The sequence below is a fragment of the Otolemur garnettii genome, unplaced genomic scaffold (genome assembly GCF_000181295.1).
Source record: "Otolemur garnettii isolate 467f Iridium unplaced genomic scaffold, OtoGar3 scaffold00007, whole genome shotgun sequence".
Lineage (NCBI taxonomy): Eukaryota > Metazoa > Chordata > Mammalia > Primates > Galagidae > Otolemur > Otolemur garnettii.
In genome coordinates, this window is record NW_003852402.1 from 24,185,303 (window position 1) to 24,206,944 (window position 21,642).

The 21,642-nt window shown below is 41.8% G+C and overlaps 1 protein-coding gene and 1 pseudogene across 2 annotated transcripts in view; one reads left to right on the forward strand and one right to left on the reverse strand.

Annotated features, from left to right (window-relative positions):
• Window positions 1–5,824, reverse strand: part of SNRPF (small nuclear ribonucleoprotein polypeptide F) — a 7,557-nt gene extending 1,733 nt beyond the window's left edge. The window contains exons 1-2 of the mRNA XM_003783341.2: window positions 5,675–5,824; window positions 3,590–3,715 (exon numbers count right to left, since the gene is read on the reverse strand). Of these exons, the coding sequence (XP_003783389.1) occupies window positions 3,590–3,715; window positions 5,675–5,677 (129 nt within the window). The 5' untranslated portion in view covers window positions 5,678–5,824. The remainder of the gene's footprint in view (window positions 1–3,589; window positions 3,716–5,674) is intronic.
• Window positions 5,825–14,574: 8,750 nt separating this feature from the next.
• On the forward strand, window positions 14,575–16,781 carry LOC100965255 (annotated as a pseudogene). The gene has a single exon (XR_001161913.2). The product of XR_001161913.2 is annotated as a translin-associated protein X pseudogene (transcript).
• The last annotated feature ends 4,861 nt before the right edge of the window (window positions 16,782–21,642 follow it).

A 21,642-nucleotide genomic window follows, 5' to 3' on the forward strand; every position in this document is an offset into this window, starting at 1 on the left:
AAAAAAAAAAAAAAAAAAGAAGGAAAAGAAAAATAGGCCTTAAAGAGGATGTGATATAAGGTATTTAAAACATGTTAACAAATACTACTACAGGATGATGTTCCTTCTCTTGAAGAGAAAAGGCAACCTTTATTATACAGAGGATATGGTTTTTATCTAAAATACATGTGGTGGTTGACATGCTTAGTTTGCATATAACAGCTACCAGAAATAATTAATAGTCAATGGTTCATGACTGTAATCCCAGCACTTTGGTAGGCCGAGGCAGAGGATTGCTTAAACCCAGGAGCTGGAGCTTATAATAAGCTTTGACATACCACTGCACTTCAGCCTGGGCAACAGAGGGAGAAAAAATAAAAAAAATAATAATAATGTAGTAAGGGCAACTAATTTTTAAAAAGTAATTATTTGGGGCACATTCACCAATACTAAATTATACAATAATTAACACAATTTCTAAATTACACAATAATGTCACAAAGGCACTCTATCATGTATTAAAACCAAAGTCCTCTCCACCACTTAAAAGGCTCTCTAGGGCTACCACTCCAACCTAACTTCCCTTAATTCACTCTGCTGTAGCCTTTTTGCTGTGCCTTGAGCACACCAAGCTCGCTTCTGCCACAGGGACTTTGTACGTGCTATTTCATAGAACAGGACACTCTTTCCACAAATAACTCACTTTAGTTGTTCACTAATTCTGGTCGCTGCTTAACTCCATTTCTTCAGAGAGGCTATGCAAACAACGTACACACTGTCTCTCTATTCCCTTGTTTGCCTTTCTTCTCCTTCACAGCATCTGTACCATAGCTGGTAACAAACTATATTACCATTTCCCACCACTAAAACAAACTCAAAAGCTGATATCAATGTGGCTATTTACTCAAAGCAGTATATTTTGTTTTGTAACTCTAGCAGCCTCACCAACAAGCTATCAATTCTAAAATCAAATACCAAGTGGCTATTCTCTATCTTTTTAATTTAGATTTAATTCCATAACATAAAATTCACTTTCAAAATGTACAATTCAGTGGATGTTAGTATATTCAAAAGTTGTCCAACTATCACCACAAATTCCAAAGCATTTTCATCACAACAGGTATACTTTTCAAATTTTTTCATGGTCCTGGTAAATGATTCCCATGCAAAATCCATGCTCTGTTAAGAATTTGGAGGACCTCAGTGTCAATTCTTCAGGTGATAAATGCTTAAATTAGTACTCTACATGCAAGTATGGAGTCCTTGGACTCACAGGTGGATTAAGTACTTGACTAGGTAACCTTTAAAAACCTGACTAGAAATACCACCTCTACACAATAAAAAAAACAAAAAGCTCATTTAAAAAAGGGGGAAAAGACATGAACAAGTATTTCTTATTCATGAAAGAATACAACTGCACTTCAAATTGGGTAACAGAGGGAGACCCTCTCTCGTTAAAAAATAATCATGTATTAAGGGCAACTAATTTTTAAAAAGTAATTATGTTGGGTATGTTCTATATCTTCTTAGAAAGAAGATAAAATTAAACACAAAATTACTTGTGATCCAATAATTCCATTTCTTGGAATATACCCCCAAAAGTTGGAAAGCAGGACTCAAACAGATTTTGTGCACCCATGTTCATAACAGCATATTTAAAATGGCCAAAAGGTGAAAGCAACCCAGTGTCCATCAAGAGATAAATGGATTAAAATATGGTATATCCATACAAAGGAATATTAGTCATGAAAAGGAATGGAATTCTGACACATGCTACAATAGAGATGAATCCTGAATACATTATGGTAAGCAAAACAAGCCAGACACAAAAGGATAAATATTTCACAATTCCAGTTGTATGAGGTGCTATCGAACAGTTATTACGCAGGGTAAGGAGAGGAAGGAAAGGAATGGTATTGTTTAATGAGCACAGAATTTCACTTTTGGATAATTAAGACGTTCTGGAAATGGATATTGGTGATAGTTGCCCAAGGATGTGTATATACATAATGCCACTGAATTATACACTTGAAAATGGTTAAAACTGCAAATTTTTAGTCTGTGTTTCACCACAATAACAAGAATAACAACAAAAACCCTGGCTGAATGATTTTAGAAAAACCAGTTTAACAGACATGTATTCAGTCCAATTCTTTTGGCTGATCTGTCTTCCCAGTGAAAGAATGCATTTATTGAATTTTTTTTTTTTTGAGACAGAGTCTCACTTTGTCACCCTCAGTAGAGTGCCGTAGCATCACAGCTCATGGCAACCTCAAACTTTTGGGCTTAAGCAATTCTCTTGCCTTAGCCTCCCAAGAAGCTTGGACTACAGGTGCCCACCACCACACCCAGCTTTTTTTTTTTTTTTTTTAGAGATGAGGTCTCACTCTGTCTCAGGCTGGTCTCAAACTCACGAGCTCAGGCAATCCACCTGTCTTGGCCTCCCAGAGTGCTAGGATTACAGGTGAGCCACTGCGCCTAGCCGCATTTATTAAATTATGTTGGTGTTATGCCTTTAACATTCATTAAAAAACTTAAGAATTTCACCTCAAAGATTTCTTTCATGATACATGCTGGGACGTTTTGTTTCTCCAGCAAATTAGTCTTTCCTGTATGGTATTATAAATCAAGGATCTGAGGTCTTTCTTTAACCACTAGGAGTAAAATCTGTTGCATTTTGGTTTAAGCCCATGTCTTACACCTACCGTATTTCCCTGAAAATAAGACCTACCCCCCCCCAAATAAGAAAGCCCTAGCAGGATTTCTATGCAGTTGTTAAATATAAGCCCTACCCTACCCCATAATAAGACCTAGTGATGGTCTTAGCGTATCTGCATAGCCACGTCCTGCATTTCAGCGTGGAGCGGTAAGGAAGACTGGAATACCTTTTATCTGCCACAGCTCCTTTCTCCAAGCCATTTGCAACTTGTGCAGGTGCGCATGTGGTAACCAAGGTTACAAGCATCCTATCACCCACGGGCGAACAGCTAGGGGAAAGGAGTTCACACATCACTAGTGCCAGCCCCACCAACAAGGTCAGCTCCCCCTGTCAGGTTCCAGAAGATTACTTAACTGTATTTAAATAAATGTAGATTGTTGTATTATACTTAATAAAAATAGGGCGGCCCCTATGGCTCAGTGAGTAGGGTGCTGGCCCCATATACGGAGGGTGGCAGGTTCAAACCCGGCAGGCCAAACTGCAAGAAAAAAAAAAAAATAGCTGGGCGTTGTGCGGGCACCTGTAGTCCCAGCTACTCGGGAGGCTGAGGCAAGAGAATCACCTAAGCCCAGGAACTGGAGGTTGCTATGAGTTGTGATGCCACAGCACTCTCCTGAGGGTGACAAACTGAAACTGTCTCTAAAAATAAAAATAAAGAATCTCCTGAAAATAAGCCTTAGTGTGTCTTCTTGAGAAAAAATAAATATAAAACAGTGTCTTATTTTCGGGGAAACACGGTAGTATATCACAGTTATAACATCCTCCCTGATCTCGACTTTATTTTTGATTTTTGCTTTATGCTTGTCAATTTAATTATTTAAGTCACACTTAACCTTTGAGGAGTAAAGGAAAATAAAGACGTTTTATCACCTGTATAACTCTTTAGCTTACCTGCATGTTCATATAGCCATCTACAGATACCAGGTAGCCCTTGTACTCCATTCCCCACTTAAGTTTCACCATCACCGGTTTTCCTGTCAATCCATTCAGGAAAGGTTTGGGATTGAGGGGTAAACTCTGCACAAAGAACAAAAAAAGGACCCAGCGGATTATCTTTCCTCAGCTTGGCTTCCCCCAACCACTCTCCCCTACCAAATCACCTATCAATATCTTACGGTGGCCAAATGAAGCAAATGCTTCACTTTCACTTACTAAAAAGTATTAAGGAAGTGGAAATAGCCAGTTTCACCTCTAACCCATCAAAACAACATATTCATTATTCATTTAAGAAACACTGAATAGCTATATCATTCACTGTTTCGAGTTCCAAAGAAACAAAGGTAAAGGTACTAAAAATAAATGCGATGGCAGTCCTCCTCAAGAAGTGGGGGGAGGGGAGAGATAATTATATTGTATACTGTAGTAAGAGGAGAAATGCTATGCGCAAAGGTACCAAACCAATCCAGGGGAAAAAAGGAAAGGTTGCCTGAAATAAGCAATACCTCAGTTTTAAAGGATGAGAGCTGACTTGTGGAAGGGAAAAAGACTGTTCCAGGCAAGAGGGCTGCCTATATAAAAGGAGGGAAGAGTTATGCAACAGGGTGATCTCGGGGATATGCAAACAATTCAGTATTGTGTGTCAGAGTCCCAAATAAGAGACTACAGAAGGAAGCAGGGAGCACGTCTCCCTTAATGGTCTTTGACTTTAATTCCATCAGCCAGGAGTAGGTCTTACCTGACTTTGCGTTACTAGTACTGCCACTTACTTAAAACACGTACACCAAGGTGGCTGGTTCAAACCCAGCCCAGGCCAGTTAAAACAATGACAACTGCAAAAACAACAATAGCTGGGTGTTGTGGCAGGTGCCTGTAGTCCCAGCTAGTTGGGAGGCTGAGGCAAGAGAATCGCTTAAGCCCAAGAGTTTGAGGTTCCTGGGAGCTGTGATGCCATGGCACTCTACCCAGGATGATAGTTTGAGACTCTGTCTCAAAAAATCACTCAATGCTTTTTGATTCGGTAAGCCAGTAGTGCCTCCAGTAAATGCAGACTTTTTCCCCTTCGTCTGCTCACCCATCATCCCAAAACCAAGAAACTTGGCTACCGAACCTAAGATAAGCATATTCAGAATGATCTTAAAGGACATGGGAACTACTGCAATAACCTAACGGGGCTGCAGTTCTCACTCTCCCCAGCTTATTGCCCACGCAACAATTATTTTTTTACAATAAATCATGTCGTTATCTCTGCTTAAAATGTTTCACTGGCTTCCAGTTGCACTTGGAGTAGAAGCCAAACCTCCAATTGGCCTAAGAGGGCCTGCCTCATGCCTGCTCCTCAGACCCTATCTCATAACCACTGTTCTTGCAAGTGGCTACAGCTGTCAACTCTCTAAATACCTCCACTGGTCAAGCTGGCCAGCTGAAAGGCTTATGCTCCCTGCTCCCAGTGCTTAGTACACTCTTCCTCCTGCTCTTTTAAGGGGCCGTATTTTCAGGTCACTTCGGTTTCAGGTCAAAACCCACCTCCTAGGGAGGCCATGTCAGACCGAGCCATTGCGATGTAGAAACGCACGCACTCAGTATCCTGTCTGCTTTTCTTAGCACTGATCATTATTTGCAATTGCGTATTTGCTTCTGTTTGACTAACGTCCACCTCCTACACCCGAAAGAGCTATCGAAAGCGTGGTCGCATCTTCATCAGTGCTTTCACGGAGTGAAAGCGGATTCCGGAGTGCAGTGAGTGGAAAGTGAAAACTCCCTCTGGCTTTACCTTGACCAGCAAAAATGCCACAGGTCAGGATTCAAAAGAAGAGGGGGCAGGAGGCAGGAGCACAGCTAGGGGTGGGAGAGAGAAGCACTGAATAAACGCGCGCTCGAGAACTCGCGGGAGGAAGGGGCCGGCGGGCGAGCGAGCCGCTCCGCACGCCCATCAATGGGAAACGCGCGAAGCCACCACCAAGCCCGGCAAAGCTGGCCGCTCTCCTTCCCTCTTTCTTTCTCCCTCTCCCACCCTCCGGCCACTCCATTTCTCCTTACCATGGTAACTACGAGCGAATGCTGCAAGCTACTCGCTGCCAACCGAGCCGCCGCCTTCCCTCGTGACTGCAGAAGCTATCTCTGGTCCCGAACTGCAGAGCTTCACGAGAAATGGCCGCCAAACTGCAGTGTAACCTTTCACCTCTCACCAGTCTTCTCCTGGCTTCTGTGATTGGACACAAAGAGACGCCTGCTGATTGGAGGAGGTGGCTAGGCAGTGTTTCCTAGCAACCAGAGGCTGGGTATTTTGCCTGGCTGCGGCAGTAGTTACGGCTCAGTATGGACCCTTCGACTTCTAGTTTGCCCCAGTGCCTTGAGGGGCGACCTAGGAGCGGCCGTGTACCTTGGGGGCGTCGACGTGCCTTCTTGCCATCTTGGCTAATGGGGGATTACTTTGTCCTTTACACCTGTAAGGACAAATTCGGGGCTCTGAAGTTTCTTCTTCACTCTTACGCAGGTTCCGGCATTTGAGGGCGTCCCTGCCCTGCCCCCTTCTACTGGGTGTTCTGTATTATGTAATGCCCAATTCACCCCGTTTGAAACCCTTGCACTACTCCAGATAGACTAGGTGGGGTGAAACGCACCGAAGAGAATCAGGGCCAGAATTTATTTCAGGGGACGTCAGGTTGCGCCTGGGGCACGGTGTAGGGGTCTCCTGTCCGACTGTCTCTCTTGTGTGCCAGCAGAGACACGGCACAATCTTTTTATGTACCCCCATGATTAAGGACGTAGGGAATATATCGCAGATTAATTCTTCTGATGTAACGGTATTAATCAGAATCTCACTGGTTTTTCTTGTAACCTCAGTGTTACAGTACGTTCGGCTCACTTTGATCTGAAATCCTCAATGCAGATCTTGGAGAATACGCTCTGGGAAGTACTGAGCGCTTTGTGGGTTTGCAGAGGTTAAGAGATGAATATGGAGGCTCAGCGCCTGTGGCTCAAGCGGCTAAGGCGCCAGCCACATACACCTAAGGTGGCGGGTTCGAATCCCCAGCCCGGGCCCGCCAAACAACAATGATGGCTGCAACCAAAAAAAAAATGGCCGGGCGTCGTGGCGGGCGCCTGTAGTCCCAGCTACTTGGGAGGCTGAGGCAGGAGACTCGCTTGAGCCCAGGAGTTGGAGGTTGCTGTGAGCGTGATGCCATGGCACTCTACCCAGGGGGATAGCTTGAGGCTCCGTCTCAAAAAAAAAAAAAAAAAAAAAAAAAAAAGAGATGAATATGGAACTGGGGGTGAACTCTTGCGTATTGCGGCTTTAGGGAGTACGTTATGGCTGAGGCTTTGGAGACAGCCTGGTTCAGAACCTCGGTCTGTCGAATGGGGATGGTGTAGTGTCTTAACCGCCTAGAGCCATTGTTTCCCGGCTGTAACAAAGCTTTAGAAACAGTACCATTCGAGGCAGCGCCAGTGGCTCAAAGGGGTAGGGCGCCGGTCCCATACGACGAAGGTGGTGGGTTCAAACCCAGGCCCGGCCAAATACTGAAAAAAAAAAAAAAGGTGGGCGTTGTGGCAGGCACCTGTAGTCCCAGCTACTTGGAGGCTGAGGCAAGAGAATCACTTGAGCCCAAGAGTTTGAGGTTGCTGTGAGCTGTGACACCACATTACTCTACCCAGGGGGACAGCTTGAGACTGTCTCAAAACAAACAAACAAAAAAATCAAAACTGTACCATTCTCCATCCTAATTAATTTAAAAGTGGTTGAGGGCAGTGCCTGTGGCTCAAGGAGTAGGAGCCGGACCCCTATATCGGAGGTGGTGGGTTCAAATCGGACCCGGGCAAAAAAAATAAAATTAAAAAACTGTAAAAGCGATTGAAACTGTGCTTGGCCTTGTAAGGGCTCAGTAGATGCTTATTATCTTAATATTGTCCATGTGAATGTTGGAGAATCTAATGAGACAGTAATTTGTAGTGTAGCCTTTACCTAACAGTTGTTGGAATTATTTACCCAGAGTTCAGTGGATTTTTCTCCACACTTCATCAATCTTCAGTCTCTCTACAGACTTTAAGTACCTGTGTGCCAAGCTCTTTCACAATTATTATGGCAATCTCAGCAAATGGTGTGATAGTTACAGCCCCATTTTAGAGGTGAGGATGAAGGCCCAGTGGGTAAGTAGCCCAGGGCTGCACAGCTGGGTTTCAATCCCAAAGTTTTTTGCTTTTCCTACTTGTGAAGCCACCTTCCCAAAGCTCAGTATGCACTTTAGACGTCTGACTTTTATCTCAATGATGTGAAACAAAATACTATGGTAATCTATATAAAGATAATTGTGTTTAAGGTTGGTTTTTCTCTTCATGTTAAATATTAATCTTAAATACCCTATTAAATTTAAGTGGGCATAGATCATTGGTATTTTTCTAATTATTAATGGCATACATATATTTTGATGAAATTTTGGTAAATGTAGACACTTCTAAAAAGTTACTAAAATCACTAGTAATCCTACCCAAGAAAATAATTTTTTTGCGTGTACTATTTAACACCTACACTTTTTAAAAACAAGATAGCTACATGTTTTTCTTACTTGTTCTCTTCACTTCATATTGAGCAAATTCTCTTATAATATTCTCCTAAGCTATGTCTTAATGTCTCCATTAACTCTGTATATTATGCATATGTAATAATTTATTAATCATCCTCTTATTTCCATTTCCCATTATAAACAACGTGCATTGAACATACTTGTACATTAATTTGTGACTGTATCTCTGCTTCTTTTAAGTTAATCTTTAGAAACATAATTCCCAAATTAAAAGGCATTATTATTTTAAAGGCATTAAAAATATTGCCATGTTGGCATGTAGCTCAACCGATTATCCCTCAGAATAGTTTTGGATCTGATGTGGGGGAGATAACAGGGTTTATATTTTTGAAGATGAGATTATACATGTAAGGACATTTTGAGGATGAAGTTTGCTAAAGCTTAAGATCCACCATTACTTAGCAATTCCCAAAATTTATCAAATGATCAAGCAGTGTTTACTGAAGTGAATAAAATGGACATGTGATATGTGGCCTTCTGGAACTGAAAAAACTTTTCGGGAAGAAGGGAACCCCAAATTATTGAGTGTCTGCCATATTATGTAGACTATGGCATGCAATTTATCTTAAATCCTCACAGTGCCTCTGGGTCGATATCATTGTCCCCATTTTAGAGATGAGGAGACGGACTCAAAGAAGTTACCTATTTTTGCTAACGGCTAAAATCCATAGTGAAATGGCTCCAAACCCTAAGATTTTTTCCTTTACTCAATCATGCGTCTCCCCAAAACGTGTTTGAGTAGAGTGAAAATAAACAAATATGGTATATTAAGAAATATTAATGCATGATGAAAGGGAATAAAGTTTAGAAAATTTTCTTTTGAAATTAATGAGCTCTTCCTTTTATTTTCTTTAATTCCCATAATTTCAACATCTTATTTTTCTATGATTATAGCTGGAATCAGTTACAGTTATAATCAGGGTAGGTGTAAGGGGAAAAAAAGCCAAGATTTGAGTGCCTCTGTCTGGTGGAAGCTTTATGTATATTATGTCAACCCTGAGATATGGTGGTATTTTGTCTAGTGAAGAAATTAAGCTTCAGGCAGCGCCTGTGGCTCAAAGAAGTAAGGTGCCAGTCCCATATGCCGGAGGTGGCAGGTTCAAACCCAGCCCCGGCCAAAAACTGAAAAAAAAAAAAATTAAGATTAAAAACTAGATTAACCTTCTTGGATTATAGAGTTACTAAAGTTAGAGTAAAATTCAAGTCTTTTTTGGTGGTTCATAGCCCATTGTTCCATTTTAGAAAAAGAATCATACATCAGAGGTATATGGGCTAAAGAATTCCAATCCCCTCTCTCGCCTCTTTGGGTTTTTTTGTTTTTGTTTTTGTTTTTGTTTTTGAGACAGAGCCTCAAGCTCTCGCCCTGGGTAGAGTGCTGTGGTATCACAGCTCACAGTAACCTCCAACTCCTGGGCTCAAGCGATTCTCTTGCCTCTACCTCCCAAGTAGCTGGGATTACATGCGTCCACCACAATGCCTGGCTATTTTTTGGTTGCAGCCGACATTGTTGTTTGGTGGGCCCGGACTGGATTTGAACCCGCCAACTCAGGTGCCTTAGCCTTAGCCTTAGCTACTTGAGCCACAGGCACCTAGCCTTTTACCTCTTTGATGTTGAGTCTGAAAAGTAAACTGGCACTAGACTAATTCACAGGAGAAAAAGCATACAAATGTATTTACATGCACAGGAGCATTGTGGGAAAGTGAATGCCCAATAACCCAGTAAGGTAGAAATTTACATACCCTTCTTCACAGGGGAGAGAAGAATGGGAGACATAGGCACTTTTAAAGGGATTAGTAAATGACTTTTAGAAGAGGTGAATAGACCCATAGATCAAATAATGGTGGAGGACAAAGCATCTGGGCTTTGGTTTGGTGTTTGATTTTCAATCTCTTCTTCTGTAATATGAGTTTAATTTTCCTTGGTTAAGGAAATTTCAATAAGAAGATTAAAGACAACTGTGCTGCTCTTTCTTGGATCAGGTCATTAGTAGATGAAGGAACTTCAGAGAGAAGTTCCTCCCTGGCCTTCAGGAGAGGCAGAAGGGCAAGAGACAAGGGTGCTGGAGAAGGTCAGAGAGACCTTGGTTCTGAGGCTACTGCTTTAGTTCAAAGTACTCAGCATAGGCTGGAAGTGGTGGCTCACACCTGTAATCCTAGAACTCTGGGAGGCCAAGATGTGTGGATCGCTTGAGCTCAGGAGTTCCAGACCAGACTGAGCAAGACCCAGACCAGCCTGAGCAAGAGCAAAACTCTGTCTCTAAAAATAGCCAGCCATTGTGGCAGGCGCGCCTGTAGTCCCAGCTTTGGAGGGCTGAGGCAAGAAGATCGCTTGAGCCCAAGAGTTTGAGGTTGCTGTGAGCTATGATGGTACAGCACTCTACCCTCTACTGAGGGCAACAAAGTGAGACTCTATTTAAAAAACAAACAAACAAACAAACATAAAACAAAGTACTCAGCATGCCAAAGCACCATCATGCTTTGAGGTGTCATTTTTCTGAAACCCCCAAAAGGAAACTCAGTATTGCACTTAGGAGCCAAGACTGAGTTCAAATCCTGATTCTGCCATGTGCAAGTGATCTCTGCCTCAGTTTCCTCATCAATAAAGAGGATAATGGTAAGAGTACCCATTTTATAAGGCTGCTATTAAGATACAATATTTACGTCATTTGTCTGTCTCCAAATATTGAACAGTATCTATAGCCAGGCACATAAACAAGTAAGTAGGTCATTGTGATCACAGCACAACTGTGGTCACAGTGTGACCAATGCAGGACCACTTGTTTGCTGCTTGCTACAGTGTTTGCTGTTTACTCAGAACATTCTAGGCCTTTAGCTCTGGTTCCTCAGCTGTGGAGGAAGCCATTGTGTGCCTAACATCTATGTGTATCTGGGCCCATCACTTAATCCCCGGGACTTGCAAGCTGGGAAACTGACACAGCTAACATGATGCTCCTGCTGTTTGCTCTGCTGTGTGTAATAAACTGCCTTGCTCTGATCTGTTGAGCCTTTTTGTCCCCTTTCAGTACTTACTGAGAGCTAGCAGGTTTACTCCTTGCTACTTAAAGTTGGGGCTCTTTCCTAACACTTCCTCACAAGGTCGACATTAAATGAAAAAGATTAAATGAGATACTATATGAAAAACGTTAAATGAGATGTTACGTGCAAAAGATTAAATGAGATATTATGTGTAAACATTAAATGAGATATTATATACAAAACATTAAATGAGATATTATGTGTAATATATTATGTGTAAAATATTGTAATATTAATGTGTAAAACATTAAATGAGATACATGCAAAACATTAAATGAGATATTATATACAAAACATTAAATGAGATATGTGCAAAATATTAAATGAGATATTATGTCCAAAACATTAAATGAGATATTATATACAAAACATTAAATGAGATATTAAATGCAAAACACGTAGAACACTATGGTTGGTAATGCTCAATAAATGGTTTTTTTTTCCTCCTACATTTATAATCAATCAAAAATCTAACCATCATCCCCCAAAGCTTTGGTTTATGTGATGTAAAACCAGCATAAAAATCACAGCCTATATATTTATGGAGAGACCAGCCCCTCCATGGACCAGAAAATTACATTGCCTGGACTCCTCGGGTAACTCAAGATTTGAGAGATGAGTCTAGACCTATAGTCACATTGAGCAGTCCATCACTGCAGAGGCAGCTGGAGGGAGTAGCAGTCATGGATGTGGGAGAGAGCTGAGCCTGAGGAAATGTTGAGTTGACTCAAAATGTGTTCATATCCATGGGTTACATAAAAAGGGCAGCATATGAGGGAGCAGAAGATGTCATGGAAAACATTGATATAGTATATGTGATAGCACATGTTTCATGATTGTTTTATATTGTTGACAGCCCAGTAGTTGGTAGCACTTGGTTCTAGGGGCAGATTTAAATTCAAGTTTGAATCTCTGCTCTCAGAGGAAGTCTGAGTAAATTACTCACCCTCATTGTTTTTCTTTTTTTTTTTATTTCCTTGCATATTTTTTATTTTTATTTCTTTGCTTTTTGTTGTTGTTGTTCAGACAGAGTCCCACCCTATACCCTGAGCAGAGTGCAATGGCATCATAGCTCACTGCAACCTCAGACTCAGGCTGTAGGCATCCCTCTGCCTCTGCCTCCTGAAACCACTGGGATTACAGGTGCTTGCCGCAGAGTCCAGCTGGGTTTTTCCATTTTTTTAGGAGTCAGGTCTCACTTTCATTCAGGCAAGTCTCGAACTCCTGAGCTCAAGCAATTCTCCCTCCTCAGCCTCCCACAGTGTTGGGATTACAGGCACGAGCCACCGCACCAGGCATCATTAAGTGTTTTCCACGACATAAGGGTAATTGTTCCTTTCTTCCAGAGTGATGGTGAATGTTAGGAGCTGATAGAAGGCTCTTCCTCTTCCCTTCCTGAACAACACTCTTAAAATGAAACCATTAGGTATAGCCAAGCAAAGTAGTCATCTCTGCTGAGGGGAGAGGCTGGCCGCAGTGGCCCAGGTGGGGTGAGGAGGGAACCCACATAGAGGGGCAGTCAGTTTGGACATCAGACTCTAAGGAGGAGGAGGAGGGTCTCCACATAGGAAGGTGGTCTAATGTGGGAAGTCGGTGCCTGAGGAGGTGAGGTTGGTGACCATACATGGAGAGGGACAGCAAGTAGGATGAAGGAAGCCCCCAGCTCTGGGTGGCCTGATGTGGACTGTTGGCGCCTGAGTGAGTTGGAGCCTAAAAGAGGGTGTCAACACTGGGATAAAGGGTAGACCCACTGTGGGTTGTTGAAGCCTTAACAAATGGGGAGGATGTCCGTGCAGAAGGAGGGACTGGCACAGGATGTCGGGACCTGAATAGGGTGAGGAAAGCATGCAAAGGAGGGGACAGTGGCAAGATGGGAGGTTTGTTGCAGGGGGCACTGATAAAAGGAATCAACATGCAGCAATAAGCATCCCTAATGCTTAGATTTCCGTTCCCAGATACCATCCTCCACTAAAGAAACCAGGGCCCCTTAATGTATCGACTAATTCCAGTCTTAAGTACTGACCAGTAGACATCACCTTAATCCAATGATCAAATAATTATCATTAGCAATGGGACACATCGAAATTGTGTGCCAGTGGATGAGAGGCAACTCGAAGATGCATTTCTGTGGTATTCTTACCAAAGATGGATAGTCTGAATCTAATCATCCGGAAATATCAGACAAACCAGATCAAGCCACATCTTATGAAGTAACTGCCCTGATAACGTCATAGATGTCCAAGATAAATCGCTGAGAAAGGCACAGCACAGAATAATTTATAAAATATGCTGCCCCTGCATAAAAATGAGGAAGGTGATAACAGCCTATCCATGTATGTGTATGTGCAGAAGTACGCTGGGAGGTCCCTAAGATGCTAAGAACGTTGGTGTAGTGGGCACTGTGCTGAACGCAGAGATGAAGCTTTCTTTTAAACGTTCAAAAATTGACATCAAATTCACATGACATTAAATCAACCATTCCCAAGCATGCAATTCAGTGGAAGTTGGTACATTCACAATGCTGTTGCAGCCACCGCCTCTGTATGGTTCCAAAGCATCCTCATCACTTCAGAAGACAACCCCACAGTCATTAAGCAGCTCCTCCGCAGATCCCCCGTCTCCCAGATACCCCTATCTTAGTATCTTGTTCATATCCAGTAACACAACGGATATGAACAAATTTTGCATCAACTCAACATTTCCTCAGGCTGGAAACACAGATCTGCTTTCTCTAGGAATTTAGTTATTTGGGATATTTCATATAAATGGGATCATACAAACATGTGACCTTCATGTCTGGCTTCTTCCACTAAGCATAATATTTATGAAGTTCACCCATGTATATTATATAAGGAATATTCCATTGTTTGTATATAGCACATTTTGTTTATTTATGCATTGGATAATGAACGCTTGGGCTGTTTCCATCTTTTGGCTATTGTGAATATTGCTGCTATGAACATTCATAGCATTTGAGTACCTATTTTCAGCTCTATGGACAAATACCCAAGAGTTGAATTGCTGGGTCACGTTAAAATTCTGCGCTTAGGCCGAGTATGGTGGCTCACTTTGGTAGGCTGAGGTGGGAGCATTGCTTGTGCTCAGGAGTTTGAGACCAGCCGGAGCAAGAACGAGATCCTGTCTCTACTAAAAATAAAAAAACTAGCCAGGTGTTAACACCTATAGTCCCAGCTACTTGGGAGGCTGAGGCAGGAGGATTGCTGAGCCCAAGAGTTTGAGGTTGCTGTGAGCTATGATGATGCCATGGCACTCTACCAGGGTGACAGAGTAAGACTCTGTCTCTCGGTAGTCGGCCGGCGCCGTGTGTGTGCCGCTGGGTCCAGGGCCTTCCCTCGCCGCTCGTCTTACCGGAGGCCTTGCCGACATGAGCGGCAGAGAAGGATCAGGAGGGTTCAGGAAAAGGAAGCATGACAATTTTCCACATAACCAAAGAAGAGAAGGGAGGGATGTTAATTCATCTTCACCCGTGATGCTGGCCTTCAAATCATTTCAGCAGGAGCTTGATGCAAGGCATGACAAATATGAGAGACTTGTGAAACTTAGTCGGGATATAACTGTTGAAAGTAAAAGGGCTATTTTTCTACTCCATAGGATTACGAGTGCTCCTGATATGGAAGAAATACTGAATGAATCAGAAATTAAACTGGATGGTGTCCGACAGAAGATACTGCAGGTAGCACAGGAGCCGTCAGGAGAAGACATGCACCAATTCCATAGAGCCATTACTACAGGACTGCAAGAATATGTGGAAGCTGTCTCTTTTCAGTACTTCATCAAAACACGATCATTAATCAGTATGGATGAAATTAATAAGCAATTGATATTTACAACTGAAGACAACGGGAAAGAAAATAAGATTCCCTCTTCTGATGCACAGGATAAACAGTTTGGCACTTGGAGCCTGAAAATCACACCTGTGGATTACCTTCTAGGAGTGGCTGATTTAACTGGAGAATTGATGCGGATGTGTATTAACAGTGTGGGGAATGGGGACATTGACACCCCCTTTGAAGTGAGCCAGTTTTTACGGCAGGTTTATGATGGATTTTCATTCATTGGCAACACTGGACCATATGAGGTTTCTAAAAAGCTGTATACCTTGAAACAGAGTCTGGCCAAAGTGGAGAATGCTTGTTATGCTTTGAAAGTCAGAGGTTCAGAAATTCCAAAGCATATGCTGGCAGATGTGTTTTCAGTAAAAACAGAAATGATTGATCAAGAAGAGGGCATTTCTTAGAATTACATTACTGGGTTATTCTTCTGAGAACTCCTAAGAGAGACCAATTTATAAGACTGTTGTTTAGTATTTCATTTGACTTTATGTGGCTTTTCCATAGAACCATTTTCAGTTGTACTTGTTTTAAATTGTATACAAGCTGTACATAAAATTATCCAAGTGAATCATTTCTTGTATCTTATTCATGAAAGTTTGCATACAAATATTTGCCTACTTACCTATTTGAATATTTGCTGGTTAACCTTCATCATTTATCTTTGTAATATGAACATACTGCATATTTCAGAGTGCAATTTCTACCATATCTATTAATTTCCTTTTGTGAATTTTGGAGTGGTAATTTTTAGTGGAAGCCACTTATAATTTAAGTTGATGATTTTATTATATAGAGAAAAGATTTTTTAGTTACATTTCTGGACTTTTGCTTCCAGTTTAAATTTCTTGTTACTGTTGTGCCAAGCTTCCAAAATAGGCTTATTCTATGGAATAAGAATTAAGAATTAACAAGCTGTCAGTGTACTTCAAGTGTAAGTTTATGAGGTATGATAGTGAAAATTCATGTTATATTTTGGCCAATTTTAGGTCATTTTAAATTTATATGAAACAACCTTCCAGAAAAATTGACAGATACCCTGATGTTATTTTCTTCTCCTTTTTTTTGTCCTTTGTCATAGAAGTTCTTAAAGAGAATCAGAGCTAACACTAATATTTTCACTGGTAATATTGAACTGAATTATATACTTATATTTAACAACTGAAAAGCTTTTAGTAGTGATTATTTAGCAATTTTTTTGTTGTTGTTGGCTGTTCTTAGGCATGTTTAGAGGCTTTCCTATTCTAGCATCTATCACAAATTACATTTAAACGGTGAAGTTTTGAAGTACTAAGTTAATACAGATCTTTTAGGTGTCCCATTGTGGTAATTAATAAATGAAAGTTGCCAAAGAAAAATTATAATGTACAATTCAGCAATAAGATAATTGTCAACACAATTGAGAATAACATGGTAGTTTCTAGTAATATTTAGAATTGGAATTTGACTAATGAAATTAGCTGTAGATTATTATTTTGATGTGAAACTGATGTGGGTATAACACCATTGGCTGACAACCAGACTTTCCAATTGGTTTTGTGAGTTTTGAGAATCTGGATACTAGATATCATTTTTGGAAAGATTTTGGAAATCTTTTGGAAAGATTTCATTTTGTAGAGGCTGATTCTTTGAAAGTGTAATTTTCCAAAAAATACCACCTAAAGGAAAATAAACATATACATGCCTAATAAATTAAAAAAAAAAAAAAAAGACTCTGTCTCTCACACACACACAAAATCTATGCATAACTTTTTGAACTGCCAAGCTTTTTCCACAGCAGCTACAGTTTTACATTCCCACTAGCTTTCACGAGCCTGCACAGGGAAGGGGAACGAATCAGAGTGGAAGTGGCGGGGATTGAGGAATATAGAACACAAGAGAAGACCCAGAGACGAAAGATGGGATCAGGAGTTCTGAGAGAGCCGATGGCTGCAGCCAGCACCAAAGCACAAAATCAGCTTTATTTTATAGTATCTTGACAGGGTTGTCTATGGGGAAGTACCACAGACAAAAGGCATATCTGTGGTCCTACAGTATGATTGGAAAATGTAAATAACTTTAACAAAGATAAATCATCCTATTAATGGTTTCTACTTAACTTCCTTAACTATAAGAAGTAAAAAGGGAAAGATCACAAGGATTTCTGCATAGTTCCTAAAAAGTAACTAGACAAAGAAAGAGCTATGTGACTTCTGGCAGAGGGAGCATGAAGAAAGGAATATGGTTGTTTGGGGGAAGGAGAAGAAGCAGTTGAGGGTTCATTCCCTCAATGTTCCCCAGGCTGTGTTGGCCCTGCCGCCTCATGGTCCACTCTCCACAACCAGCTATGTATGAAAGTTCCAATATCTCCATATTCTCACCAACACTTTTTCTTTTCCATTTTTACTGTTTTAATTATAGCCATACTAGTGGTATAATACAGTATCTCACTGTGGTTTTAATTTGCATTTCCCATTAATGATGTTGAGCATCTTTTCATTGCTTATGGCCATTTGTTTGTTTTCTTTGGAGAAATATCTGTTCAAATCCTATATATCTTTTTCTGTTCTACTTTTGGAACTTTCCTTTGAATGTATTGCCTAATTTAAAAATTAAAATTATAAAATAAAAGGAAAACTCATTTAACTATTCCAGATCTTATCTTCTTCCTTTGTACACTATAGGTCAGGAATTGGCCTAGATTAGAGTTTTCAACCTCAATACTTGACATTTGGGGCCAAAAAGTTCTTACTGTGGGGCTTCTCCTATGCATCATAAGATTTTTATCAGCATCCCTGGCCTCTACCTGCTAAATGCCAATAGCACCCACAACCCAGGTTTGACAACCAAAAATGTCTCCTTATGTTGACAAATGTCCTCTGGGGAGCACAGTTGCCCCCCTGTTGAGACCCACTGAAGATCAATGATCCCCTAGCCAGGCATCCTCAAACTACGGCTGGAGGGCCACTTACAGCCTGCCCAGGACATTTATCCGGCCCACTGGGTGTTTTTGTCACTGCTGCCTGTCCTGCTTAGCAGCCGACTAGTCCCAGGGCCCACAGTCCGGCTCTCCAACAGTCTGAGGGACAGTGAACTGGCCCCCTGTTTAAAAAGTTTGAGGACCCCTGCACCTAGGCCCTAAATCAGGATCACTTTGCAGGTAGCATCTTTGCAAACTATTCTCATTATTAAAAAATAGTAACAAGAGAACTAAAACATTGAGCATCTGTTTTAGTAAAGACTGCACAGACTGAGCAAACCATTTATTTATGGGTGGCACCTATGGCTCAGTGGGTAGGGCACCGGCCCCATATACCGAGGGTGGCAGGTTCAAACCCAGCCCTGGCTAAACTGCAACAAAAAATAGCCGGATGCTGTGGTGGGCGCCTGTAGTCCCAGCTACGTGGGAGGCTGAGGCAAGAGAATTGCCTAAGCCCAGGAGTTGGAGGCTGCTGTGAGCTGTGACACCACAGCACTCTACTGAGGGCGACAAAGTGAGACTCTGTCTTTACCAAAAAAAAAAGTTTATTTTGATCAGAATGAAATCAACTCAAAATACAAATACTTGTTGATTATCATGGATCAGAAGCTCTGATTGGCATTTATTTATGTTTCTGATTTATAAAAATGGGAAAAATTATCAGTAAATGACATTTTTCAGTTTTGTAAATCACAGATTCAGTTTGGGGAGAGGGGAGGGGATAGATAATAAAAAAAGACTGGGTGAAAACTGGCAAGGGCACGACCAACACTGAATATTGACTTTAAACCCTGTCGTGGGGGGTTTGCCATGTTTCCACTGGGTGGCAGTAGTGGTTTGAGTAAAATTTCTGTTTGCCACATTAGCGCTTGGAAGTTAATTCCTACAAAAGAGGCTGAATGAAACCACCTCAGGAAATGTCTCCCAGAGTCCCCATGCCATATAATCCCACTACCTCCTTCATCCATCAAATGTCTCCATTGAATCCAATGTTAAAAAATATTGTTATTCTATTTCCTCATCTGTTACCCCTGTTGCCAGAGGTATCCCTGACCTCCCCTCCTCCAAGACAAAATGAAGATCTGGGCGTGTCGCTGGGATGCTCACCAGCCAGAGGTATCCCTGACCTCCCCTCCTCCAAGACAAAATGAAGATCTGGGCGTGTCGCTGGGATGCTCACCAGCCAGAGGTATCCCTGACCTCCCCTCCTCCAAGACAAAATGAAGATCTGGGCGTGTCGCTGGGATGCTCACCAGCCAGAGGTATCCCTGACCTCCCCTCCTCCAAGACAAAATGAAGATCTGGGCGTGTCGCTGGGATGCTCACCAGCCAGAGGTATCCCTGACCTCCCCTCCTCCAAGACAAAATGAAGATCTGGGCGTGTCGCTGGGATGCTCACCAGCTCAGTGGTTACCCACGCCAAGCAGCCCACCGCAAACTCCTTCAGCTCTTTCCTTTCCTTCCCACAACCTGCAAAGCCTGCCTTAGGACCACGGCCCACGCTTCCTTTTGCAACTCCAAGTACTTACGCAGGACATTCTCTCCTTCTAGAAATCCCTCCCCTTGTGGGCTTTGCCTGAAAAAGTCCTCTTCACCTCATCTCCACGTGTCTGGCTCAAATGGACACTAAATCTGAAGCTTTCTCTGACATCCCCAGGTTATCCGTGGTTCCATCACACGGACTCTCTACCATCTATCCTGTTTTAACACCAAACATACTTTCTTCTAGAGTAGCGATTCTCAACCTGTGGGTCGCGACGCCTTTGTAACAATGAAAATACATCCTGCTTATCAGATATTTACATTACGATTCATAATAGTAGCAAGATTACAGTTATGAAGTAGCAATGAAAATAATTTTATGGTTGGGGGTCACCACAACATAAGGAACTGTATTAAAGGGTCACAGCATTAGAAGGTATTACGAAGGTTGAGAACCACTGATCTAGAGGAACATTTTGTTCATGAACTCATTTGTTGCTAATGACTAGTCATTCACTGGCATGTAATAGATTCCCCAGCACATAATGACAAATTTCTTTTTTTCTTTGAGACAGAGTCTTACTTTCTTAGCCCTGGTAGAGTGCCATGTGGTCACAGCTCTCAGCAACCTCAAACTCCTAGGCTCAAGTGATTCCTCTTGCTTTAGCCTCCTAAGTAGCTAGGACTGCAGGTGCCTGCCACAATGCCTGGCTAGTTTTTAGAGACGGGGTCTCATTCTTGCTCAGGCTGGTCTCAAACTTGTGAGCTCAAGGGATTCACCTGCCTTGGCCTCCCAGAACGCTGGGGTTACAGGAATGAGCCACCATGCCTGGCCATAACAAATGTCTTGAATAAATCTTTAAGTAAGTTGCTGAATTGATAGTCTTGGACTTCAAAACTTCAAAACAAGAACCAAATCAAATATTCTAAAAAAGCGTGTATATCAATGAAGCCCAAAACATAGAAGAGCATGGTGTTCACTCCTCTTATGTGGAAGAATAAACACAATAGCAGAGTATTGTAAGTGGAATTATTTTGTTCTTATGGAGACAGAGTGGAGTCTTTATAGTTTTACCAATTACTAAATTTACTAAGTGCTTTATAGTCTGTTATTGTGTCTTATTAAGCTATTATTAGGTCTCACAATTTCTACTCATGGTAATTTTATATAGAACTGAAAATTTTTTTTCTTTTTTTCAGATGGAGTCTCACTATGTCACCCTTAGTAGAGTGCTGTGGTCTCACAGCTCACAGCAGCCTCAAACTCTTGGGCTTAAGAGATTCTCTTGCCTCAGCCTCCCAAGTAGCTGAGACTATAGGTGCCTACCACAACACCTGGCTATTTTTTTGTTGTAGTTGTCATGGTTGTTTAATATGCCCAGGCCAGGTTGGAACCCGCCAGCCCTGGTGTATGTGGCCGGCACCCTTGCCGCTGAGCTACAGGTGCCCCGGAGTCTGACAATTTTTCTAATCTGTTATCTAGCTAACACTCTTGTTATTGAATTGGTCCCCTTTTATGTTAGGTTTCCCCCCCTCCCCCATGGTTAAGGGGATTCTATTTGCTTAGGAAGCATTTATTGTCTGTCTGCAACATTAATCTGGCACTTATTGTCTACAGCTTTGAAAACTGTCTTAATTTGTGTATATAATAATCCTCTAACTTCACGTTAAGATGTTTGAGAGTGGTGGCTCGGCACCGATGGCTCAAGCGGCTAAGGCACCAGCCACATACACCTGAGCTGGCAGGTTCGAATCCAGCCTGGGCCTGCCAAACAACAATGATGGCTGCAACCAAAAAATAGCTGGGTATTGTGGCGGGTGCCTGTAGTCCCAGCTACTTGGGAGGCAGAGGCAGGAGAATCGCTTGAGTACAGGAGGTGGAGGTTGCTGTGAGCTGTGATATCACTGCACTCTACTCAGGGTGACAGCTTGAGCCTCTGTCGCAAAAAAAAAAAAAAAATAGTTTGAGCGTGGTGAGCATATTTAGAAGCTTTTGTGTTTCTGTAGCAATCTAACTTATTGGCATTTTATTGTTTATTTTACATTCTGTTAGAGACCATTGCTCAGTATACATATATTGAAGTCCCTATAGCTTTA